The 23,482-nt window shown below is 47.3% G+C and overlaps 10 protein-coding genes across 10 annotated transcripts; 4 read left to right on the top strand and 6 right to left on the bottom strand.

Moving 5' to 3' along the window:
* Nucleotides 1-647: 647 nt before the first annotated feature.
* N7509_012153 (ERF4 family protein) lies at nucleotides 648-1,379 on the top strand (the record flags this gene model as incomplete). Its single annotated transcript, XM_056636790.1, has 1 exon — nucleotides 648-1,379. One exon carries the CDS (start codon nucleotides 648-650, stop codon nucleotides 1,377-1,379), a length of 732 nt encoding a protein of 243 aa, XP_056482820.1.
* Nucleotides 1,380-2,023: 644 nt separating this feature from the next.
* N7509_012154 (AP-2 complex subunit mu) lies at nucleotides 2,024-3,431 on the top strand (the record flags this gene model as incomplete). Its single annotated transcript, XM_056636791.1, has 2 exons — nucleotides 2,024-2,360; nucleotides 2,434-3,431. The coding sequence occupies 2 exons, from the start codon at nucleotides 2,024-2,026 to the stop codon at nucleotides 3,429-3,431; spliced, it is 1,335 nt and encodes a 444-aa protein (XP_056482821.1).
* Nucleotides 3,432-3,647: 216 nt separating this feature from the next.
* Nucleotides 3,648-4,897, bottom strand: N7509_012155 (alcohol dehydrogenase catalytic domain-containing protein; the record flags this gene model as incomplete). Its single annotated transcript, XM_056636792.1, has 3 exons — nucleotides 3,648-3,831; nucleotides 3,901-4,745; nucleotides 4,859-4,897. 3 exons carry the CDS (start codon nucleotides 4,895-4,897, stop codon nucleotides 3,648-3,650), a joined length of 1,068 nt encoding a protein of 355 aa, XP_056482822.1.
* Nucleotides 4,898-6,292: 1,395 nt separating this feature from the next.
* On the bottom strand, nucleotides 6,293-8,346 carry N7509_012156 (sugar porter family MFS transporter; the record flags this gene model as incomplete). The annotated part of the gene is made up of 5 exons (XM_056636793.1): nucleotides 6,293-6,538; nucleotides 6,591-6,989; nucleotides 7,041-7,575; nucleotides 7,631-7,790; nucleotides 7,923-8,346. 5 exons carry the CDS (start codon nucleotides 8,344-8,346, stop codon nucleotides 6,293-6,295), a joined length of 1,764 nt encoding a protein of 587 aa, XP_056482823.1.
* Nucleotides 8,347-10,630: 2,284 nt separating this feature from the next.
* Nucleotides 10,631-11,210, top strand: N7509_012157 (2,4'-dihydroxyacetophenone dioxygenase family protein; the record flags this gene model as incomplete). Its single annotated transcript, XM_056636794.1, has 2 exons — nucleotides 10,631-10,917; nucleotides 10,979-11,210. The coding sequence occupies 2 exons, from the start codon at nucleotides 10,631-10,633 to the stop codon at nucleotides 11,208-11,210; spliced, it is 519 nt and encodes a 172-aa protein (XP_056482824.1).
* Nucleotides 11,211-11,751: 541 nt separating this feature from the next.
* Nucleotides 11,752-13,592, top strand: N7509_012158 (uncharacterized protein; the record flags this gene model as incomplete). The annotated part of the gene is made up of 5 exons (XM_056636795.1): nucleotides 11,752-11,759; nucleotides 11,966-12,075; nucleotides 12,141-12,673; nucleotides 12,736-13,310; nucleotides 13,331-13,592. The coding sequence occupies 5 exons, from the start codon at nucleotides 11,752-11,754 to the stop codon at nucleotides 13,590-13,592; spliced, it is 1,488 nt and encodes a 495-aa protein (XP_056482825.1).
* Nucleotides 13,593-14,321: 729 nt separating this feature from the next.
* Nucleotides 14,322-15,682, bottom strand: N7509_012159 (uncharacterized protein; the record flags this gene model as incomplete). Its single annotated transcript, XM_056636796.1, has 4 exons — nucleotides 14,322-14,502; nucleotides 14,593-15,018; nucleotides 15,089-15,158; nucleotides 15,220-15,682. 4 exons carry the CDS (start codon nucleotides 15,680-15,682, stop codon nucleotides 14,322-14,324), a joined length of 1,140 nt encoding a protein of 379 aa, XP_056482826.1.
* A 963-nt stretch (nucleotides 15,683-16,645) lies between these two features.
* N7509_012160 (histidinol dehydrogenase family protein) lies at nucleotides 16,646-18,113 on the bottom strand (the record flags this gene model as incomplete). Its single annotated transcript, XM_056636797.1, has 3 exons — nucleotides 16,646-16,915; nucleotides 16,975-17,680; nucleotides 17,749-18,113. 3 exons carry the CDS (start codon nucleotides 18,111-18,113, stop codon nucleotides 16,646-16,648), a joined length of 1,341 nt encoding a protein of 446 aa, XP_056482827.1.
* Nucleotides 18,114-19,138: 1,025 nt separating this feature from the next.
* On the bottom strand, nucleotides 19,139-21,152 carry N7509_012161 (sugar porter family MFS transporter; the record flags this gene model as incomplete). The annotated part of the gene is made up of 8 exons (XM_056636798.1): nucleotides 19,139-19,353; nucleotides 19,406-19,536; nucleotides 19,594-19,946; nucleotides 20,034-20,316; nucleotides 20,369-20,617; nucleotides 20,671-20,926; nucleotides 20,982-21,033; nucleotides 21,087-21,152. 8 exons carry the CDS (start codon nucleotides 21,150-21,152, stop codon nucleotides 19,139-19,141), a joined length of 1,605 nt encoding a protein of 534 aa, XP_056482828.1.
* An 889-nt stretch (nucleotides 21,153-22,041) lies between these two features.
* On the bottom strand, nucleotides 22,042-22,230 carry N7509_012162 (uncharacterized protein; the record flags this gene model as incomplete). Its single annotated transcript, XM_056636799.1, has 1 exon — nucleotides 22,042-22,230. One exon carries the CDS (start codon nucleotides 22,228-22,230, stop codon nucleotides 22,042-22,044), a length of 189 nt encoding a protein of 62 aa, XP_056482829.1.
* Nucleotides 22,231-23,482: the final 1,252 nt, after the last annotated feature.

Below are 23,482 nucleotides of genomic sequence, written 5' to 3' on the forward strand. Positions count from 1 at the left end.
TTTATTTCTCTTCGTCCAATCTCCAGTCTCTCTTTCATTTCTATTTTTCCTTTGTCGATCATAATCATAATCACCTCAATCGCGTCACACTATCCCACACCACACCCACACCACACCCACACCACACCCACACCACCACCAAATCTGGGAATGAGCTCGTCAGAGCTCTGACCCGTGAGTGAACCTTTCCCACTCTTCAAAACGGCGTCCTTCAAAGCTTCTCGGACCCGGGATTCGGAGCTGGAACAGAACTCCCGGTTGTTCTCACGGGGCGCAATTGTGAAGTCCAAGCACGAGAGGCACGAAAGGCAACGCCAGTGCGTCCCCGTCGGCCCCTCGTCTTCCTCCGCCTCGCCTTTCTCTTCCTCAATTCTTCGCCCGCCCGCCGTTCGCCTCGCCAACCCCGTCAATCACGTCCCGAGAATCACTCCAATCTCTATTCCTCCATACCAATCAGACGAAAGTCTTCCTCTCGGCCCTCAGTCCCCTCTTCTCACCGTTCCCGAGCGCCGGCGCAGTCGCTTCACCCCGTCCCCTCCCCCTCCAGTCTTCTCGTCGAGCGCAGCCAAGGCGAAACCGAGAGTGGGCGCACGAGTATCGCTTTACCCCCTCGCCATCGGAAGAGTGGTCAACTGTCCCCGACAGAGATGGCCGCAGTATTTGCAGGCAGCGCGGCGCGGGATCTCGAGAACCTGCGCCCTCCGGAAGAGGTCCATTTGGCGTCCGATGGAACACGCCGTGATGCTCAACAACCCCGACATGCCCAGTCCCAAACCTCCCTGCGGTCGCAATCACAAATCGCCTCCGTCCCCTCCAATACAGGCCAACAAGCCCCAGCGGATGTCGCCGAGGAACTGGCCTGGGGCCCCGCCCACCCCTGTTATCCTCATCTCAACCCCCATGTCCCGATCGGTTCGCAAGAATACCTCACCACACGAGTCATTCGCATTCGACGCGATTGGATGGTCAGGGGAGACCTGGCACCGACATTCTCAAACCTATACCCAGAGATCTTGGACCCGTTACTATCGGAGCAGGAGTTCCGCCAAATCGTCTCGACAGTCAACAATGGCGTTGTCAAGGCTTTTGACCCCTATAGCCTGCGCAACTGGGTGGACGGGGCAATTGGTCTTTTGACCGGCTGGGTTTGGGACGATCTGAACGCCCCCGGGGTCAAGGGCGAACTGCAGCAGGTGGAGTCCTGGCTTCAGAACTGGAACCGTGAAGTCGGTGCCAAGGACGGTGTACACATTTGGAGCCTACGACGAACGGCATACATGTCGATCGATATCCAGATTCCTGATCCCAAAGTTGGGATCGTGCCCAGTGAGGCTCCTTCCTTACCGAATACCAGGCCCAGCACTGGTGTTGGGAATTGAGGCACATGACACCGTTCCCCTTTCTCCTTTCTCCTTTCTCCTTTCTCCTTTTTTCTTGCTGTATATCTTTTTGTAATTTCTGTTGTCCTGTCCCGGGTCTTTGCATGATATCCCACCTCCCAGCATTGCTCCTCTTATTCTCTACCCTTTTGCTTGTCTTGTCTTCTGACAATATGACTATGACCCCTTACCATATTCAATTCTCCATCTGCTATCCTACCATTCGCTGCTGGGGGTTTGTTTCCTGTGATTTTCACTTTCGCTCCTTCTTTTCTTCTCCATCTTCACTTTCGTCTTGATACTTTTATCAGAATTGCTGGTGCAAAGCACTTCAGTAACGGGGCTACCTGTCTATATTGAACCCGTTCAACAAATACCAATTTGTGGTTTAATAGGGCCACTTAGATAATTAATTAAAATACTATTATCAATATTCATTCAATGTCCAATACTCCATACTCCATAATCAATCCTAAATCCTTAATCCTCACTCTCGCATACTTCCACTTCCACTTCCACTTCCACTTCCACATGGCCCTGAAACTTGAAGATATCCACAGGCGGTGTCGATCGGCCCCCCCACATTCCCCCGTTGAGCTCCTTTAACTCCCTCCCAACCGCGAGATGAGCCCTTCACCACCATCATGCTGTCGGGCATCTTAGTATTCAACCAGAAGGGCGAGAATCTCATATTCCGCGCCTTCCGCTCCGATTGTCGCCCGCGTCTCGCCGACATCTTTCGCATCCAGGTCATCTCCAACCCGCAGGTCCGCTCCCCGATTTTGACCCTGGGCTCCACGACCTTCAGCCATGTCAAGCACGAGAATATCTACCTGGTCGCTGTGACCAAGAGCAACGCCAATGCCGCGCTCGTCTTTGAATTCCTCTACCGGCTCATCCTGTTGGGCAAGAGCTACTTCGGCAAGTTTGACGAAGAGGCCGTTAAGAACAACTTCGTGTTGATTTACGAATTGCTCGATGGTACGCATTGATTGAACTGTTCCCTCCGAAGACATCCTAGAACATACTAATAACCTTGCGCTTGCGTCTTCAGAAATCCTCGACTTCGGATACCCGCAAAACACCGAGACAGACACCTTGAAGATGTACATCACAACAGAAGGGGTCAAATCCGCGATCGCAAACTCGCCCACAGACTCCAGTCGAATCACCATGCAAGCGACCGGAGCCCTCTCATGGCGTCGTTCGGACATCAAATACCGCAAGAACGAAGCCTTCGTCGACGTGATCGAAGACGTCAACCTCCTAATGTCCGCGACCGGCACTGTTCTCCGCGCCGACGTCAACGGCCAGATCGTCATGCGCGCCTACCTGACCGGCACGCCGGAGTGCAAATTCGGGCTGAATGACCGGCTTCTCCTCGACACTGGCGACTCGTCTGGCGGGAAGGGTAGTAAAAATGGTGGGATCAGCGGACCCGGAGGCAAGGCCACGCGCGCAGCCGCAGGTTCCGTCACACTGGAAGACTGTCAATTCCACCAGTGCGTGAAACTGGGCCGATTTGACGCGGACCGTATCATCTCTTTCGTACCGCCGGACGGTGAGTTCGAGTTGATGCGGTACCGCGCGACGGAGAATGTCAACCTCCCCTTTAAGGTGCAGCCAATTGTGCGTGAGATCGGCACGACCAAGGTCGAGTACAGCGTTGCGATCAAGGCGAATTACAGTTCGAAGCTCTTCGCTTCGAATGTGATCATTCGTATTCCTACACCATTGAACACGGCCAAGACTACTGAGCGGACGAGCCAAGGCCGAGCGAAGTATGAACCCGAACACAACAATATTGTCTGGAAGATCCCTCGTTTCTCGGGCCAGAGTGAGTTTGTTCTCAATGCTGAGGCGACCCTTACTTCGATGACCCACCAGAAGGCCTGGAGTCGGCCTCCTATCAGCCTTTCCTTTAGTATTCTCATGTTTACTTCTTCCGGTCTGCTGGTGCGTTACCTGAAGGTCTTTGAGAAGAGTGATTACAGCTCTGTCAAGTGGGTGCGCTATATGACTCGGGCGGGAAGTTATGAGATTCGCTTTTAAATGGGAATGCTCTGCCTCCTTGTCTTTCATAGTGGTGATCAACAGGCGGGGTGTCTGGCGTTCGATGGTGTTCTACAATGCATGCTCGAGCTTATCCTTCTTCAACAATGCATATAGTTAGGAAATGTTTGACAGTTCTCTCTCTTCTCCTCTCTCTCTAGTACATGTAGCTCATCGCCTATACTACAGCCGCCTGCAACCAAATATAATGCAACCTCAGAAGAATTGTATAACCATTCTGCCATCTTCCACTTTCCCAGCGCTCATCAGATCAATCATCTCATTGATATCCTCCAGCTGGAACTTCCTCGGGTTAACCTTAGGATAGATTCCTTTACGCTGACAGAACTCAACACAAGCCGCCGTTCCAGTTTGGCCTGGAACCTTAGCCCCGATGATCCTATATTAACCAAAAGTCAGCGATGAACTCCTCGTCACAATGCAGCAAACAGCAACCACAATGACCTACTTGAGAGCCCGAATCGCAACCACCGCAGCATTAAATGGAACTTCCTCAGGGGGGATCCCGACAGCAATCAATCTTCCTAGCGGCCTGAGAATGGACATGCCAGTCGAATACGCCGCATTCGACCCAGAGGTAACAATCGCCGCATCAACCGCTCTTCCATTATTCAACTCTCGAATCCTCCCAATAAGCTCCATCGGCTCGAGGCCCCGAGTATTCAAAACCTCATCTGCACTGCCTCCAGCCTTAACACTCTCCAACTGGCCATCATGTACATCAATAGCAATAACCTTAGCCCCGAACGCCTGCGCATACTTTGTCGCAATCTCACCGAGACCCCCAACACCAACAATAGCAACAGTCTCACCGGGCTTTAACTCAGCACGCGAAAGCGCGTCCCAAACCGTAATCCCCGCACAAAATATCGGCGAAAGCTGGGCGGCCGTCGCAGGACTATTGTGCGGAATAACGACCGCACTCGCCGCGTCCATGGTCGTATACTCAGCAAAGAATCCCTGGGAAGTAACACCGCGCATAGTAATTTTGCTGCAGAACTCGGTTCCGATGGATTTGCATTCGTAACAATCAAAACACCAGTCTTGCCATAGTGGACCGCCGATTCGATCGCCGACCTTTAGACCATACTTTGAGGCTTCGGGTCCTAGTTCTTCGATCACGACTACGGCTTCGTGGCCCAGGATTAGTGGGGGTTTGGCTCCGACCCCGACTTGGCCTTGGATTATTGTTAGGTCTGAGTGGCAGAGGGATGCTGCTTGGACGCGGACGAGGACGTGGCGGCCTTCTGGTTTTGGGACGGGGACTTGTTCTATTACGAGGGGTTGACCGAGCTTGAGGGTTGTTAGTGAGTATTCTTTTTCTTTTTAAGGGTTGCGAGTTGGTGCTTATGATTGAGGTGTTGTGGTGATTTGATGTGGTTTCAAAAAAAAGGCTCGGAGGATACCTCTTTTAAGATGGCGGCCTTCATCATAGTTGGTGCCATTTTGAACCTTGGAAGTCTGTGCTAATACTAGTGTTTTAAAGTTGAATTTTGTCCGCTCTGAAGCTTGGTTCTGATCCTGGGATTTCTGGCTGTCAGAATTACTTGATATGGGTAGATGATTTCTGGATTTGCAACTGCAACTACAGCAACTACTGGGTACGGTCTATTTATACATGATCAGGCCTCCCCTCACCCCGCATCGGGGGTGAGTTATTGGTTTCAAGCTGAGAGGCCCTGTAAGGCTCTGCGACTTCTATTCGTGTCCGGGTGAGCAGCAGTTCCGGACGCCGAGCTGAGGGTGCAGCCTCGGGCGAGGGTGCGAAGAGGGCGCAAGACCCCGCAGTTTTTTAGACCTTGGCGAGCACTATCTTGCATAACTTGATGTGATTCGGATAGTAAAAACATTGCCAAGATTACTGAGCAGTAATCCTGGTCCAAGCGAGTCGTATAGTATTACATCGAATGACTTCGATAATTCCAGGCTGCTTCATTACCACTGTCATATGAGATGGACTCATTTGAAGTTCGTGTGAAAATTCATCGGAGAAAATTCATCGGAGGCTGACCACGACTGGCCTTACAGATTGTATTCATCTTTACCGGAAGTACCTCGGGCTGCATGAAATCCTAGACAGACATGCACCAGCCCACTTCTCTTTACCTTGAGCCGGAACAGGTTGCGATCATATAATACCCCTCCAGCTAGCGTGGATGTCGGGCGTGGCGGAGTTGATCAGTACGGAGTAGCAGAAACAGAACGAGGAATTCGGAATATTAACACATGAAAAATGAAAAAGAAGAACAATAAATAATCGACATGCGGGTGATGAAGAGCGCAAATCTCAATTCCCCTTGCCAAGCGGAGGACGTTCCTAATGGAGTGGCAATCCATCTAGAACAACACCCCGCGCGGCCTGGCCAATGCATACGAAAGGCGTTGCATTTTTCTCTTCTAGGTTCTGTTTTTCTTTTACGCTTGATTTTTTCAATGTTTTTTTTTTCTTTATTTTTTTTTATTTTTTATTTTTTTTGGAAATGGCTCCACCGCGCCAGTGAAGCTCATTGAAACTTTTTACTACTAAACTACTCCTATAGAGCCAGACAAAATATTCAACTTGTTTACCAGACCTACACTGCGCGATGGCGGGGAAACGCCGATGACACGTTAGAAGGTCAGGCGTATATGTAGAACGCATAATTATGTGAATGCGCCAATCTGGCAAAAAGCGAACAATTCAATAGATGGATTGATTCAAGGTTGAATTCACTGTTTAAATTCTGCAAATGTCTAGTAATATAGCCAATGAAAATGGCGAACGCATGTCGCTCTTGTATAGCCGGCAAGGTTGTATGGCGAAAATATCATTGCAAGCGCTGATCTTCACGCTTTGCACCCTAGGGCACTACCTCGACCTGTTGGCTAGCAGGATCTCGCCTGAGTCCCGCCATAATTTCCGCCCGTCTTTCAGCTTCTTCGTTGGTACTTCTGTCTTTAAACACAGAGTCCATTTGTTCCAGGGTACGTCCATTGGTTTCCGGGACAAGAAAGTACACCCAGACAAATGAAATAGCGCAAAAGATACAAAAGAAAACGTAAGTGCCATACGTGATGTTTTGAATCATTGGGGGTGTGATCAATCCCTGTATTATTGTTAACAGCTGGTTGGAAGTAAAGGGGTCTGGGATCACTAACGATGATGAAATTGTTACCCCAGTTAGACATGGTGCCGAATGCACATCCTTTAGCGCGAAGCGAGGAAGGAAAGATCTCCGCAGGCATTGCCCATGGAATAGGACCCCAGGTTGCTCCAAATGTCAACATGAAGAATAGAAGAAAAGCCACACTTGCCCAACCTGCAGCAGTATGCTCAGGCCAGTTATTCTGGTATTTACCAACGAGCACGGCAATCACAAAATGGGAGATAAACATGCAGATTGCTCCTCCCAGGAGAAGTTTGCGGCGACCAAACCGATCCATACCCCAAAGGGACCACACACAGGCAACAACCTGGCAGATATTCATGATGCCCGACATAGTCAGTTGCATCTCATAGTCTAACCCCATACTCTCAAATAAACTTGGAGAGTAGTACTGCACGCATAATTAGTGACAGGAAACCTATATTTTGGGGTTTATACTCACGATCAATGCATTGATTCCGACAAATTGCTGGAAGAACATCAAGCCCACGGCAACTTGAGTGCGTTTATAGGTTGGCATTTTCCAACAATCGGCGTAAAGTGCAATCTGAAGCTTAATAGCATTCCAATTACCCGGCTTTGTGAGAGTATGATGCTTTTTCTCGGAAATTTCGTTGCGGTATTCGCACTCAGCTCTGATTTCGAGCCATTCTTCCATGACCCGTTCATCAGTAGTAGGGTGCTGGCGGATCTTAGCAAGTGTCTGGAGGCTTTCTTCATGTCGGCCCTGTTGAGAAAGCCATCGCGGGGAGTAAGGAATGAAAAAGACTCCAGCACACATAAGGATAGCTGGTATCAACTGGATCAAGAATGGAAGACGCCATGCCCAAAAACTAGGGATGTGTCGCGTTCCATAGGTGATATAGAAAGCAATCACGATACCCGTAACGATACAAAGCTCTTGGAGCACTAGTAAAGTTCCTCGGATCTCTGGAGGTGCGATTTCGCCGATATATAGAGGCGAGACCATGGCAAGCCTAGCTTAATAATTAGCAGGGAAGTTATCAAAGTTAATGGATTTTTGGTACACACATTCCCACACCGACACCCCCAATAAAACGTGCGACGGTAAGCATCGCGAATGAGGCCGCACCTGTCTGTAGCGCTCCACCGATCATGAAAACAATGCCACCGACGAAAATACTCCATCTACGGGAGATTTTGTCGGCGAGCCAACCTTGGTTCATCGCTCCTATAATAAACTATTAGCTTTGATCTAGTAAAACAAGCAATTCTCCATGAGCTTGCCGATAAATGCTCCAAGTTCCAGAACGGCGGTCATAAGACCTTTTTTGAACCCAGCACCCGACGCATTTGCAGAAACCTCTGGGGAAATCGTCGAGAAACTGTGGCATGACGAGTGTGATTGAGACCACACCCTGATCGTACCCAAACAGTAAACCACCTAGGGTAGCAAGAAAGGCACATGTGAACACATATCTAGAGGCGAAAATCCCCGAGATTCCACTCTTTGTGTAAGTGCGTCGCAATTCCCAAACTGGTGCAGGGCTTTCCATATCCGCAGATACCGTGGATCCTCGCCGAAGAACGTCCGATGATTCTTCATGTTCGAGGTGACCGAGGGAATCCTCAGCTGGGCTAATCTTTTTCTCCTCCATAACGAGGAAATAATATGAGAATTGCAAATCAAGTGCGATGAGATACCAGAGGAATGTAGTATGAACGTCCGGGATGTTGTGGGGCGGCGGTCGGGTGCAAGATATACCCCGTGGGGAAGTGGCAAACATAGAAGTGAGCGGGGGGAGGAATCTGGGGAGGAAGATGACTTCCGGGAATGCTTGGTTTCAGGAGGTTTGTTTAGGTTTGGGCTCGGAAGTTGAAATCCAGAGATCTAGATCAAGCAGAGTTATACTTTTTGATAGTTAGTTTGTCTCATTGCTCGGTTCTTCTTCCGATCACCTGGGCAAGCAGAATGATTCTGGGGGTATTCACTAACGAATAATCCTCCTGCTACTAGTAAATATCAGAAGTTCTCAAATACGACAACTTGTCTAAAGCGCCAGCCGGAACAGTCGAACTATTCTTCATTTCATTCACGAGGTTGAAGAAGGCATCAATAGGGGCGTTGGGAAGCAACATATTCACTGGGGCCGAAAAAAGTTTAAAATACCCCCATTTCTTGCCATAAAGAGACAGACTTCACTGGGAGGCGTTGAAGAGATGCTGTCTCCGCTTTCTGAATGTTGTTTGAAGGCCAACTTCCAAGGTTCGCTTTAGCCGGGAGACTTCCAGAATCTGTCACAATGCGAAGTGCTGGCATTCCAATATTAGAGCCGTTTGAAGGCCTTGTTCTTCCGAACATATTTCCAGGCCAATCAACTCTACCAATTGAAAGCTCGATTATGATGTGACAAGGAAGATTGTCATTAGATTTCGGGGGCTTAGAGGGATGGCGACAAAACCTGTCGCTAGCGCAAAAGGCCATATACAGCGTTCTTTTACCCACCGCTTGGTAGCCACATTTCCCGGGTTTGATCCTGAGTCAGAAAATATATTGGACTCCGCCACACTATTATTACGGCCAGTAGAGAGGACCCCACAGCTTAGTGGCGAATGCTCGAACTATACACTCCTGTGACCTTGCTCTCCGAGCAGGGAGTACACGACATCGTGATATATCTTCCTCTGTACCCAGCCTGTGGAGTATCAGTCATTATTCATTCATGTCCGATAAATGGCTGCTGCACTCAGGTCGCGTTGTTGTGGGATCTCTGGCGGGAAGTGGTTGCAGGGGCCAGCCAACGGCAATGGAGATCAGGGGCTCGAATTGCGTTGATCTTTGGGATTTTCGTCACCGTTAAAGAGAGACAAAATATACGAGCCAATTGCCAGGAAGGCCGTGCGGATGTGGCGTTATTGGCAATATTCCTGCTCGGTGAATGAATTCCGGGGGACAGCTAGAGCCGTCGATGCCCCCGCATTTTATCCAAGATGCGCAAATACATTGGATAAATTCAGCGAGAAGCGTGGGGGCATTCAAGGCTTTCCAATGTGCATCTCGCTCACCCAACAAAGTTCTACATTCCTTACGAGCGAGGGTAGAAAATATGGGGACTCTCCGATTGCACATTCCGAGTGCCCTGGGCCAGTTGCGAAGACCTGATTCATCCAGTGGCATACCAAAGTTGTCCAGAATTCGCCAGAAAATCCGCCACTTAGCAAGAGATGCACCATGAATAAATAAAATTTCGTCTCCCCAAGCACAGAGTGTCCCATGTGGAGTATTCCCGGTGAAGGTTGTGGGAGCGCGCATTCTGGCTGAGTTTATAGGGAAATTGTTGTTTTAGACGACTCCGCGGCCATACGGCGCTAGGAATATGGCCCATTCCAAAGGAAGTTGAGCTAGTCATTGTTCAAATCACCTATATAAGTTATGATCGCGAATTCGGAAGAAAATAAAATATTAGAAATTGAGGATACGAAACCTAAGGCGGTCAATTTTAATATTCTAAACGCAAGGGGAGAAGTGTTCAAGCTCAAGTAAATTGAGGCAAAGAGCTATAGAAGAAATTGTGCCCATTTTGCCGATCTCGAAATGGTACTTCTTTTCCTCCAAGTGCTACTTGAATTCTGTGAAACTCTGCAATGACCGATCTTTCGCTACGTGTCCTAGTAGAACATTCTATGTGGAGTACAATATAGAGGGAAGAGCGGGGGTAAATCTCGGCATCAATGCCCTACGTTAGATGATTACCTTGTAGTATTCTAGGTCAGCAGGAGTACACACGATCGTCGCAACAGCTTGTGCATCTATACTAGGAAATCACGCCGAGAGAAGAACTCTGCACTGCCAATAGACCCAGTCAGCTTCACTTCTCATGTTTTACTGTGACTCCAATCTGGGTGAATGTACATATAAAGATGGTCACTGGCCCCCTTGCACATCTGGAGATTTCAATTCAATACCATCCTATTCCCAAGAAGTCTTTGATAAGTGAATTTTGAGAGACTCTCACTATGGCGCCCCCTGTTTCTCATTCCGACGTATCCCAATCTCTTCCAATTCAAGCCATGGACACCAAAAGCACCAATCAGGAGTCAAAGCTTACTTCGCTTGAAAAGTCAGAACTGGCATTGGCCGACAAATTTAGTTCTCCTGATGTTTATATAAACGGTGAATCAGACACTTGCTTTCACCCATGGCACGAAAATCTAGAGCTGAAGCCACTGCGCTTTGAAACCCGGACCGGCACGTTTGTGGTCGTTCTGCGAAGCTCCGAAGACACCTGGCTGGGAAAACACAGACACCGTGGCACTGTGACTGCCGTTACGCTCAATGGAGAATGGAATTATAAGGAGTAGGTTTCATTAGAAAGAATTTCCTTGCAGAAAAGAAGTAATGCTAATCTCTGTAACCAGATACGACTGGGTCGCCAGACCTGGTGACTATGTGGTTGAGAATCCCGGAACCATTCATACCTTACACATGAGCAAGGGAGCAGAAGTTGTCTTCACTGTTTCGGGTAGTCTCGAGTTTTTCCACGACGATGACAGCTTGAAAAACACTATGGACGTTTTTAGTTATGCTCATTTGTACTACGAGCATTGCAAGAAGCGGGGCATCAAGCCGAATGACGGACTATGGTATTAAATTAAGAAATCTCGATACTTCTTGTTTTTGAATAAATTACGCACTCATTCTGAATATCTTGGACACAATTTACAGATTCTTCTCACCCTTAAAGAGACAATTTTATAGGGCACTTAATTTCCCCAGTTGGCATGTAATATCGTAGGAATAGATATTCCAAACTTCTTTCCGTCGGGCCAATATACACCTGTGGATACTACTAGTATAAAACCACAACAAAAAAGTCTGAACAATAGAACTTCTTATAATCATATTTTACCGTAAACCCCGAATTGCATATTCCTCTGTGCATTTTATCATGACGTGAAACATGATGCGCCACATGCCATGCAGCATTCGGCTGGTTCGCCTCGCCTCGCTTCGCACCCCCGCAAATGGGCCTCGGTGGAACAGGGCCCCCACGCTTCCCAGCCAATCTGCGACCGCGCAAATAATCATCTGAACAATGCCCTGTCGACAGTTTCACATCTGGAACTCTTCACAATTCCCCCTTATTTTTTGTAGTATTCGCTTCGGTCTGGCTACTTCACGAAATGCGGACATGGACCGGTAAGCTTCCTCCGCGAAGATTCGGGTTTCTGGAAAGCTAACGGCTTTTAGGGTGGTAAGTGACTGTGCGAGTGTAAATGCAGCACGCGGAGTAGGATAACTGACATGCCCTTCAGCTTAACATGTCGATCTCGAAAGGTCAAGTGTGATGAAAGGCGGCCTAGGTGTATGAACTGTGAAAAAACCCACATCAAATGTATCACTAGCGACTCTTCCGCCTTCAAGCATTGGCATAATTCTTCAAATGGCAATGTTGCGAAAGAAGCCTCGGGAACATTTGAACAGGACCAAATATGGGTGGATATAGTTCAACCTTGTACGAGAATTTGCGATACACTGCTAATTTATCTTAATATTGGTCTTTCTTCTGACCATAAGCAGATAAATTTATCGATGAAACCAGTGTAGTTGCTGCTGAATATCTGACATGCGTCAGCGGGAACAATGATTGGATTGCGGATCCAGACCATGGAGGGCAAGGGCAACATCGAATGCAATACGACCCCGTCCATAGCACCGAGGGGAACAAAGTCGATTCGTCTATTCAAACAACCTTGGCACCACAGGTTTCAGAGCTATCAGCGGATGCTCAGAACATGCGCGGGGTAGACAGACGAGACATCTTGACATCACCAAGCAATCTAAATTTTGCCCCGTCAGTGGGCTACCCAGCCACATTTGAAGCCGAGGGTCTTGAAGACCTCAATTGCCAGGTCCATTTTCCTGAAATTTCCGGTGTATTGGATGATGCTTCGGGCAACCAACACATCAATAATCCTAATTCATGGGTCGCCATCACCCAAAGAGAGGGTGCTGCTGGTCGGGCTTTGCTTTCTATGAGAAATCGTAGCCTGAGTACTTGGAAACTAGATCCCGGTCCGCTAATTCGCCTTCGTCATTCGACTGCTCTCCAAGTGAATGGAGTGTCAACAGCGTTGTACCGTCGCCGGTAGAGCTTGCAGCACCAGCGGTACAGGGTGCCGCAATCCTGCGTATCTCAAAGGAGGAAACGGACCTGCTTCGTCAATTTAGCACTGAAGTGGGAACTTGGATGGACCTATCTGACTTGTCTGAAACATTTTCCAAGAAAGTCTGCCGATTAGCCGTTCACGATCCATTGCTCAAATCAGCGAGTATTGCATGTGCTACTAAGCAACAGTATCTAGTCGGAAAGCTGGAAGATGGCATGGAAATCGCCCAAAAGAACTACGACGTCGCTATCTCACTTCTCATCAATCGACTCTGGGACTCGGACGAGCAACTTGCTGAGTACGGCTTTGCAGCCATTGTTATCTGCTCATGCTATGAAATGTTAGATGCCCCTACGGCCAATTGGCAGAGACATCTGGACGGTGTTTTCTCCTTCGGCAGGGTGCAAAAAGTAAATGGATCATCTGGAGGCATTGCACAAGCAGCATTCTGGTCCATCGCGCGGCAGGAAGTAGTTTGTGCTCTAATCAGTCGGTCAAAGCTGCGGCTTGATCCAGACCATTGGGCCGTTGATCTTGAAAATATTGGGCAGGAAGGGAGGGAGGATTTAGTAAACAACCAGTAAGTTTATTCTTGGGTAGTTACAAAAGCATTCTGACGAAGGAAAGAATTCTTACCATTCTCGCCAAAGTCGTGGACCTGATGGCTTCTTCTCAATTACACACTTTAAGTAAGATGATCGATGAATGGCATAAACTTCGGGTCCAGCTTGAACATTGGCAGAATTGCGTAAAGGACAAGGGGTTCATGGATCCTGTTTCTGTTCTTGACGAGGAGGATAGCGTGTTCCAATCTATTTGGTTTACACGGGGTGTTTGTGGTCAGCTTTCTCCCATACCATGACCAGGATAATGATTGCTGATGATACGTAGCATCTTCGTGGCAAATGTTCCATCTTGCCCAAATCCTTCTTTTTACCAACAATCCTTCGCAGGACTCGAGTTGCTTACTTGCGTTCCGCTCAATAGAAGTTAGTGGGATAATTCGAACCTGGCATCCTATGCTTTGTCTAATCAGTATACAGGTAAAATTGCTTTATCATGCACGACAGATTTGCGGCATTGCTCAAAGTAAGCCGGAAGGAAGTTGCCGGGTCAATTCTGTTCAGCCAATTTATTATGGTAAGTTCTCCACACTTCATGCTATATACGATTTCTTCTAATAATTTCTGTTTCGAAATTAGCGGGTTGTTGTTTCAACAGGAAAGACGAGAGAGAGGCAACGGTAACGCTGCTAGAAGATATTGAGAATGAGTTGGGCTGGGCGGCAATATATCGAATTCGAGATTTGCGCGCTCTATGGAGCTAGGAGTACCTAGTAGTTAAATAATCTTAAAAGGCTTTGACCGACCTCACAATGGAAGTATTTGTGCAGGGTCCCAGCACGAGAAGTCAAATCATCATTAGTAATATTAACCGTGACACTTGCGCCATATTGTTTGAGCCAGTAGATTACTTATGTTTGATCGTCCGAGTGCTTTCATATTTGGCAACTGACTGAGTCTTTGTTATTAACTGTCAATTACGGCAGCCATCCCAATGATCTAAGCAAGAGTATGAATGGCACAACCCATCAAGTCAAAGTATAACCGCCGTCGACCCGCAAGTCGGCGCCAGTGATATACTTAGCAGAGTCACTCAACAAGAACACCACCGCTCCCATCAGATCCTCCGGGCTCCCCACCCTACCAGCAGGGATAAGCGAGATCCATTTATCGCCGAACTCGGCATTTTCTTCCAAAATCTTGCGAGTACTAGGGTTGAGACGAACATTAACCACCGAATGTTTCACGAAAGTAAAAATGATAGGAAATTGCAGAATATCCGCTTCTTTTGTCACTTACAGGGCAGTCAGGATGTATCCGGGACTGATGCAGTTCACACGAATGTCATGGCTGGCCCACTCCACTGCGAGCGATGCAGCAAGATGACGAACGGCCGCCTTGGCGGCATTATAGGGAGCTTGAGGCTGAGGAACGTTCACGATAGCTCCAGACATGCTACCGATTACCACCATGTTTCCAGCTGCTTGGCGTTGGATCAAATGCTTCGCAACGCCAGCAGTGAAGAGATACGTTCCATCCACAACAACCCCCCACAATTTCTGCATACGATCATGAGGATACGTGATAGCGCTAAAGTTTTCGGTAAACCCCGCGCAAGTGACCAGATTGTCAATTTTGCCTTGTTTGGCGATTATATCGGCGATGGCATGGTCGACAGAGGATGGATTCGACACGTCTGCAAAGTGGGAGGTTACCTTTGGCATTCTTGGTTAATCAAATCATTAGTAGCCATTCGGAGATTGTATAAGATCTTTAAGAGACAATTCGAACTAACCGCTGAATTCCGGGATTTTCTCTTTTGAATTGTTCTAGCAATTTTTCGGTTTGAGTGTGAGCTTCATCACCTGTATTCTCGTGGTTAGTCACTCGTCGTTCCGTTCTGGCCTCCGTCGGTGAAATCCTCACGGTTCATATCAACAATGGCCAAATGCGAGCCTGAAGCTACAATCCCTTGAGAGATAGCAAGACCTATCCCACTCGCACCTCCGGTCACCACCGTCACGCTTTCTTCAAGGGAGAATTGAGCGAGGGTTCGTTTAAAGTGTCTGCCCCCACGACCTTGAATAATGGGAGTTCGAGGTAACTCATCGCTTTCAGGGTACTCGATGCTGATATTCTCGTCTATGAATGAAATTCCTTCCTCCTTTTCATCAGCTTTAGACCCAGGAGACTTGGCTTGATTCAGCGGAAATCTTGAGCGGGGGCTATGAGAACTGTTGAGGTACCATGTGTTAGATGAGAATTTCCGGGTCGGTGGATTGTTCAAAGCCGCAAATCTATTAAAATTCAAAGGCTTCGTCGAATGACGAGAAATATTGCGGGCCAGAAAAGCCAGGCGAGTGGGAGAAGGAGACACGAGAATATTCATTTTGATCGAATGGTGAACTGCAGCGATGTGAGATGGTAGCTGGCACGGAAGCAAACACCGACATCAAATATAGCGGGCTGAATTGTTTGGGGGCGCACGATTTATCCGAGGCCTCATAATAAGCAAAAGGAGTATAGCAAGCGAAAAGTTGCTGAAGCTCTATTTGGGGTTTCGGGAAGACTACTAAACTCCACAAGTGTGCAACCTTGCATTTACCCCACAGCCGGTCATAGTTGACTCGCGTATCAGGAAAGCTGTGTTAATAGATAATAGAAATTCGTATTTATAGAATTGTTCAAGGGCCTTACTGGTTTCTTCAACTTCTTAGAAAGGTAGCATACAAGTACCTACTACGAAACACAGAATGGTAACCACCATCGCCCGCCCGTGAATTGTGAGATATAAATTCCAAGCGGGTAAGGATTGGCTTCTCATTAACCATCGTCTAGATTTGAAACTGTAATCCCGCAGCGCATCCATTCAAGAAATCGAGAACTGCAATATTAAACTACTGGGGTCCAAAAACATAAATTGTGGGATAATGACAAGATCTACTGCCGATAGCTCGCTGACATGGCCATCCTAGGATAGCACATCCTTGGGCAACCCAGCCGAAGCCACTGCCCCACTTTTTCGGCTCACTATGGACAGGCAGGCGACCACACTAATGCGCCACAACACGGGTACGTAGAATCACCCCTTCGGGGGAATGTCATTTTACATCGAGTCGGAGTTAGACCGACTAACGCACTCGATATTGGAGTTCCGAGCGATTGAAACATTAGACAAATTCCCATGATTGTTACCAAGATAAATATCACATGGATTCAACCGTCTCCTGAATCCTTCGTGGTGGAAAATTTACAAGTATGAAGAGGTAAAATAGATGAAATTCATGGATCTATATTCAAATTCACAGGCTTTAACAATAAGACCAATAAGCTATCTGTGCAGCAAAGAAAGTCAAAGGCGAACCCCGGTAGCAGCTTGCGACTTTTTGATCCATTGAATTTGATCCTTCTTGTACTTACTGGCGCGAAGGTCGCCAGAACGGGCATGTGCTTCAAAGTTCTCAGCTCGAGCAGCCCGTCCACAAAGTCGACCAAGATCGCCGCTAGCCTGTTCAGAAGTGACCTCCTGATAGGTGCAGGTTTTCAGATACTTGCCAACCCAGAGACCACCGGTGTAGCGGGACGTCGTACGGGTAGGGAGGACGTGATTTGTGCCAATGACCTTGTTAATATTTGTCAGTATATCCAGATTCAAGATTCAGGATATGCCTTCGATCATACCTTATCCCCAAAGGAAACACATGTTTTTTCGCCGAGAAATAGAGCACCATAGCTTGTCAGATGCTCCAATGCATCACGCGGGCTCCGAGTGAATATCTGTACGTGTTCACTCGCATACTGATTACCTAGTTCCCACATCTCGCCCATGGTATCAACGACGATAACCTCACCGAAGGCGTCCCATGAGGTCTTGGCGACCGACGCAGTCGACAAGTCGGAGTTGTATAGGAGACGTTCCACAATCTCTATGGTGTCGCGCCCAACCTTCGGGCAAGTTGTGATGAGCACTGCTGGGGTATCGGGGCCATGTTCCGCCTGGGAAATCAAATCCGTTGCCACCGTGAAAGCATCAGCAGTCTCGTCGGCTAGAACCAGAATCTCGGTTGGTCCTGCGAAAAGATCGATACCTACTTCCCCAAATAGCTGCCTCTTTCCTTCGGCCACAAAGGCATTTCCAGGTCCCGCAAGGAAGTCCACTTTCTGAATGGTCTCAGTACCTACTGCCATAGCAGCGACAGCCTGAACACCTCCGACAATGAATATTTCGTCAGCGCCAGCCAGGTGCATAGCTGCCACGGTGCTGTTTGGGACCTTTCCATTGATCGGCGGCGTGCAGCCGATGACATTCTTAACACCAGCAACCTTGGCAGTCAAAATTGTCATATGTGCCGATGCGAGGAGGGGATACCGGCCACCGGGAATGTATCTGTGAAAGCCCTGGTTACTTCCAATCCATGAGAAAAACTATGCTAACAAAACTTGCTGTCAACTTACGCGCCAACGTTATCAATTGGTACATTCTTCTGTCCCAGGTGAACCCCGGGCCGTAGTTCGACCTCGAAGTCTTTGATGGAGTTTCTCTGCGCTTTTGCAAAATCCCTGACGTTTTGCTGGACTTCTTCAATATCGTCAAGTGTTTGCCTGGGGCAATTGGCAATGGCCGCATTGATCTCGCTCTGGGAAAGTTTGAAGCTCGGCGGCGACCATTTGTCGAACTTTTCCGAGTATTTCCTCACAGCTGCATCACCATCCTTACGAATAGAATAAATCACATCCTTGACTATGGCAGAAACGTCCATATTCGGGGCTGTCTTCAATCCTGGTAGGCCAGTGACTTCCTTAAGGTATTGCCGGCCCATTATTGCTTTCTTGGTGCTGATACGCGGGAAATTGTCGTTTTTTCAACTCCCCAAGCAGGAATAATCCAGGATATGTGGAGGGTGGTAGTTTGTAGTTTGGTTGATGTAGTTATGATACCACTGCTACCTACTAGGTATTTATATAGCTGCCAGGGTTTCGACCTTGTTCCTAATATACTATTAACGATGCAATCCATCGTACTTGGTAGACATGCTATTCTGTGTGAACCCGGATTTCATTCCGAGGCTCATACTTCAGTGTTCCCTTACTCAAAATCTTCTTTCGCAGCGAAGTCCGATGATGTAAGGGCCTCGCAGCTCTGGTACCGCTTCGGCAAGAAAACCGTATTCGGCTTGATTACTCTGTGGAGCAGCGAAAGTGAGCTCCATGCCCGAGTGAGTTTGGCGTTACTTTATACTTTTTTATCTAGAACAAATGGCAATAAAAGAATTGCAAATTACATCCTTGTATTACGTGGGGGTTGAGTTACTCTCCCAGGCTGCCCCAGATTTGAATTGTGCTTTTTCTACGTCGTTGGTCCTTTCCTTCACGATTCTAATGCCTGAATTTACAGGGACAGGCAATGGAACATCTACTGGGTACGTTTAAAGGTCAGCAAACTGCCCATGACGGCGGATTTCATGTAATTGCTACATCTCAATACTCTAAATTCTTGGGAACAGTCTTAGCTGTAGTCCTCTGCCACGGAAGCTGAGTACAAGCTCGGAAATAGCAGAAAGTGGCGTTTTTGGCCCACGACGGTGATTTTTACAATAACAACCAGTATTTACCATGAGCTTGCTGTAAAATATCTCTAGAATTTTAGATTGTATTAATTTTGTACCCAGGCCTACGGGGCAAACTTGAATTTGTATACTAGAAGGCTTTCATATATTCTTTCATGCCCCTTATATTGATTGAGGCTCAAAGTTCTACAGATGAGTAGATAATTTCTGAATTCATTTACGCAAGGCGCAAGGCGCAAGAATATGATAGAAGTCGAGAGCAGTGAGAATGAGAAGACTCATTCCTTGTCGGCCTCTGCTTCGAGTTGCTCAACATGGCTCACCGTCCCATCTGAGGGGTAATTCAAACCTGCAACTGTCTTCTCGATAACGCTAGCCTCGTGGTCGATGTATTTCTGAGGACGTTTTCGACAAATAGCGTCTGGGTCCTTCGTGACTATCAACGGTGGATTCGATCTATAATAAGCGTCCATATCCTCAAGGCTCCGGTTCGCTTCATATAGCTATTAGTACGAGAAGTCGTTCGGGATTGAGATAATAAATACCAGTCTCGGGATAGAAAAAGTAGAGAATTGGTAGGAATGCAGCATTCGTTGCGGTCCAAACGAGCCAGAATTTCCAGCGTAGGCTCTGAATACCAATCGGAGTTATCTCGACAATGACAAAATTGGTAATCCTACGCACACATGTCAGCAGAGGTTAGTCAGGAGCAGTATAGTGAGATTGGACTAACCAATCCATCGCAGTTGCAACAGCTGCGCCCTTTGTTCGCATAGGTAAAGAATTGATTTCGGTCGGGTACAGCCATGGAATACCAAGCATTCCGATTCCAAAGGCACCATAATAGAGGAAGAAAAAGGCGACCGATGCCGATGCATATTTCTCCCTCTCATCGCTTGACTCAGAAAAGCACAGCAAAATGCTAATCACGAGGAAACAAAAGAATTGGCTGAATGTTGAAATCATCATTAGGCACCGGCGACCCAATCTTTCGATCAGCAAGACGGCAATACCAGAAAAAAATAGGTATGAGACGGCATTACAAGCTGATAGTAACCGGGCCATCTCTTCGGTGAGGCCAACAGACTGAAAATGAGAGCTTCATCAGACACTCTTCAAGCTTGGGGTTTGCCTTAGGGGTTGCGATCGGGAATCGTTTTATCGTTAACTCACGTTGATCAGCACTGTTGGCAAATAATAGGACATGATATTAATGCCTCCAAATTGTTGCATAAATTGACTCCCAGCGCCGAGAACAAGCCTTCGGAGGGTCTTGGTCGTGTTGGCTTTCTTTCGTAATAAATCTCTCCACCGTACGGCATTTTCGCGCTCGTAGCGAACACTGAAATTGATTTCACGGCACTGTGTAATAATGAAAGGGTCATTGGCCGGCTTCGATTCTAAACAGCTGAGTACCTCGATCGCTTCTTCTTCTCTCCCATGAGCGAGAAGCCATCTATGTATCGTTAGGTATCACTTTGGTTTTCATGCATTTGGGGTAAGCTCACCTAGGGGATTCCGGTAGCCATGGTGTAGTAGATATTAGAATAAATAAAAAGATAAATTGGAAGGCTAGTGGGAAACGCCAGGCAACAGATCCACCAATAAAAGAGAAACCGTAGTTAATCCAGTTGACGAGGCAAAAACCTGCGATATTCATCATCATCTCGAATACGACAAGTTTGCCACGCCACTTTAACTGTGATGTCTCCGTCTGCCAAATTGGTGCAGTGGCCGTGTTGACTCCGTTGCCGATTCTGTAAAATATCTCAGAGCAAAATCGTAATGTTTGCGCGGGATTTTCGCCTACCCAAGCACAATTCGCCCAACAAACATCTGTGCCAAACTGAACGAGCTTGCTTGTAGAATGGTACCCACAGCCATGATCAATGTCCCCAATATAATGGACTTTTTTCGCCCTAATCTTTCTCCAATGGTAAAGGCAACAATAGCACCAATGAAGCAGCCAATGTCGTATATGGCGGTCACGGTGGAAAGAGTATTGGTTTTCGTCGGTCCAACCAGATCGTGGACTTCGAGAAAGTCTTGGCTTATTACCACACCACCTGTATTGCAACCATTAGTTGAGCTGTGCCTGGGCATTGCGATAGATTGACTTACTGAAGACTCCCTGGTCGTAGCCGAACAAGGACATGTCTGTTGCACAGGCAACCTGCATGGATGTCAATCAGAACTCGATACCAAGAAAGAAAATGGCTATCATACCGTTATCCAGAAAGTGAGCCATCCTCCAGTAAGCCCAAAGAATGGCTTTTTTCTCAGCGTGGCCATAATAATATTGGAAGAGATCAATATGCAGCAAGCGAAATCAGAAATTGGTGAAAATCCGTATGCCAGATAATATCAACCAGGGGAATGAAGACGAAGTAATGAAGTCATGCCGCCAGATAAATAGAGTAGTCAGAAGTGCCAATCTTTACCAATTTTGCAATGCAGGAGAGCCCATCTAATCCTGGGGTAACTATGGGGTAGTTAGTCGACCCTGCACGGGGCCCTGAGATCGTTGGAAAAGGGAGAGAATGTCGGGAGGGGGGCAATCGAAGCGAGCCCCATTTAGATCGCAATAAGATAAGCCAAAGCTTAAATCGAATAAGTCAAAGTAAATTGGTTCGTAGAAGCCGATCACCACTTCGTACCCCGACACGAGATTATAGGCTTTTCAAAAACAGGAACATTGGCTAGTTTCGGTACAGATTTACGGGCGGGGTGGGTCTACGGACGGTAATTTCAATTCGGAAGATCATATTTGGTTAACGGGGCGAGAGGCCCGCAGGTGCTTTCTCGCTAGGGAATCTTGCCGACAGCCTTTGTTCTGACACTCTGCCCCTGTATCCCTTGCAAACAACTTGGTATTCTGTATTGCAGGGTGCGAACCGTGATGTTTTGGGTTGCACCGGCTTCAAAATCCCACTCCATCCGTAATTATCCGAATCTTCTATTCAATATATTTTGAAAATTTCCGCTCGATGGCTAGTATTCATTATATAGATTACTATCCATCTCTGAAACAGTATCTGGCACTGTGCGGTTGGATGTAGAATATAAGGATAGGAGGCGTCAAGAGATGGCATGAAACGTGTGATAAGAGTTGGATGAAGGAGGTAGAGAGAAAGCTATAAAATGATAGTTATAGCATGAATAGAACCTAAACTTCAAATCTCTACATCTCTACATCTCTGCTTGATGAGAGCCACAGCACCAGGAGTCTCAAACCAGTAATAGCCATGCTCTCATCCATCTGTTCCAGTTCTTCTGGCGTATCCTCCTGGATATGAAAATCATTAGGGTCGTAGAGCGACATGTTCTGCCAGAAGCGTTGGATCTGCTTGCGAGGTAGGGCATACAACATATCAACTGGGCTCGATAGTGCAGTTATGACTGCACCTCCTCTGGCATAGGTTGGTCAATGATCGAACTGTTGGGGCTATGTGCATTGTGGCATCTGTCTATCACAATATCTCTTCCGTAGCCAAATATCAATATAACTCTCATTTTCCGCTTCAAAAACAGTGAAAATGACAGAAGCTTGAAAGCATAGACGGGGCAATGTATGCCAAGAGGGAGTGATGCAGCAATAGAAGAGGGTCCATATAAGGATAATAAATCATACAAAGATTAAGATACGGCAGTACTAGGCAACTTTAGTAATAGTTCAAAGAAAGAAAGAAGCTTAGAGAAGAAGAGAAAGAGCAAACAGAAGCAACTAGAGATAGTTAGTGCCAGAACAGATACTATCCGGTCGAGACTGTGAGGATGTTCAGATACTCACAGAGATCAGCATACGGCGTAGCATACGCTACAGGAGAAGTAATAGCGGTTCGATGAAAGTAATAGCTTGAGGAGAAGAAGAAGGAAGCTGAGATGAACTAGATACATGTGTACGCAGTGGATGCCTAAGTGGATGCTTCAACTTTCAAGCTTTCGCTTGATAAAGCCCACGGCTCCAGGTGTTTGAAACCAATTGTAGCAATGCCGCAGGAACAAGCCTCTAGCGAATCCATGGCCCCTATTTGCCATTTCCTCAGGCGTAGGTATGTCAATAAGAGGATCATTGGGATCATGAAGGGCTAGCTTTTGCCAGAAGTTTTGATTCTGTTTGTGAGTCATGGAATACAGCATATCGACTTGGCTCGATAACTTGGTGATATTCGCTGAGCGGTCGTTGCTATCCATGATAGCCCGATTATCAGTAACCGCGTTGCTGAGCGGAACACCTAGTAGTATTAGGTCCAGGATTTCCTGGGGAAATTTGGGACCGAGAGTAGTTGTGGCCGCATCTAGGGGCATCAGGTCGAGCAGTAGTTTAGTTTTAAGGAAAGCCAAACTCAAGATAAAGTCAGCGGTCAGTTGGCTCGTAGAGCCCTCACAGGCCTGCACGAAAAATTCGATAGGTTCGAAAATGTCTGCATCACGAATGAGTCCATGAATTGTCCCCGTGGAACACAAATTCTTGACAGAGTCGTAAAGACTCTGGTCTTGGTTGAGTCGGGCAAGCAAGGGAAGGATAATGCAGCCAAAGTCGTAGCAAGGCGTAGTGCTAAAGTTGTCAGCATAAATGCTACTGAAGTGCTCATAGTATTCGACTTGCGCTCGCACGGATT

The sequence above is a fragment of the Penicillium cosmopolitanum genome (genome assembly GCF_028827165.1).
Source record: "Penicillium cosmopolitanum strain IBT 29677 chromosome Unknown utg000011l:1.0-3548175.0:1.0-3550911.0, whole genome shotgun sequence".
NCBI classification, from domain to species: Eukaryota; Fungi; Ascomycota; class Eurotiomycetes; order Eurotiales; family Aspergillaceae; genus Penicillium; species Penicillium cosmopolitanum.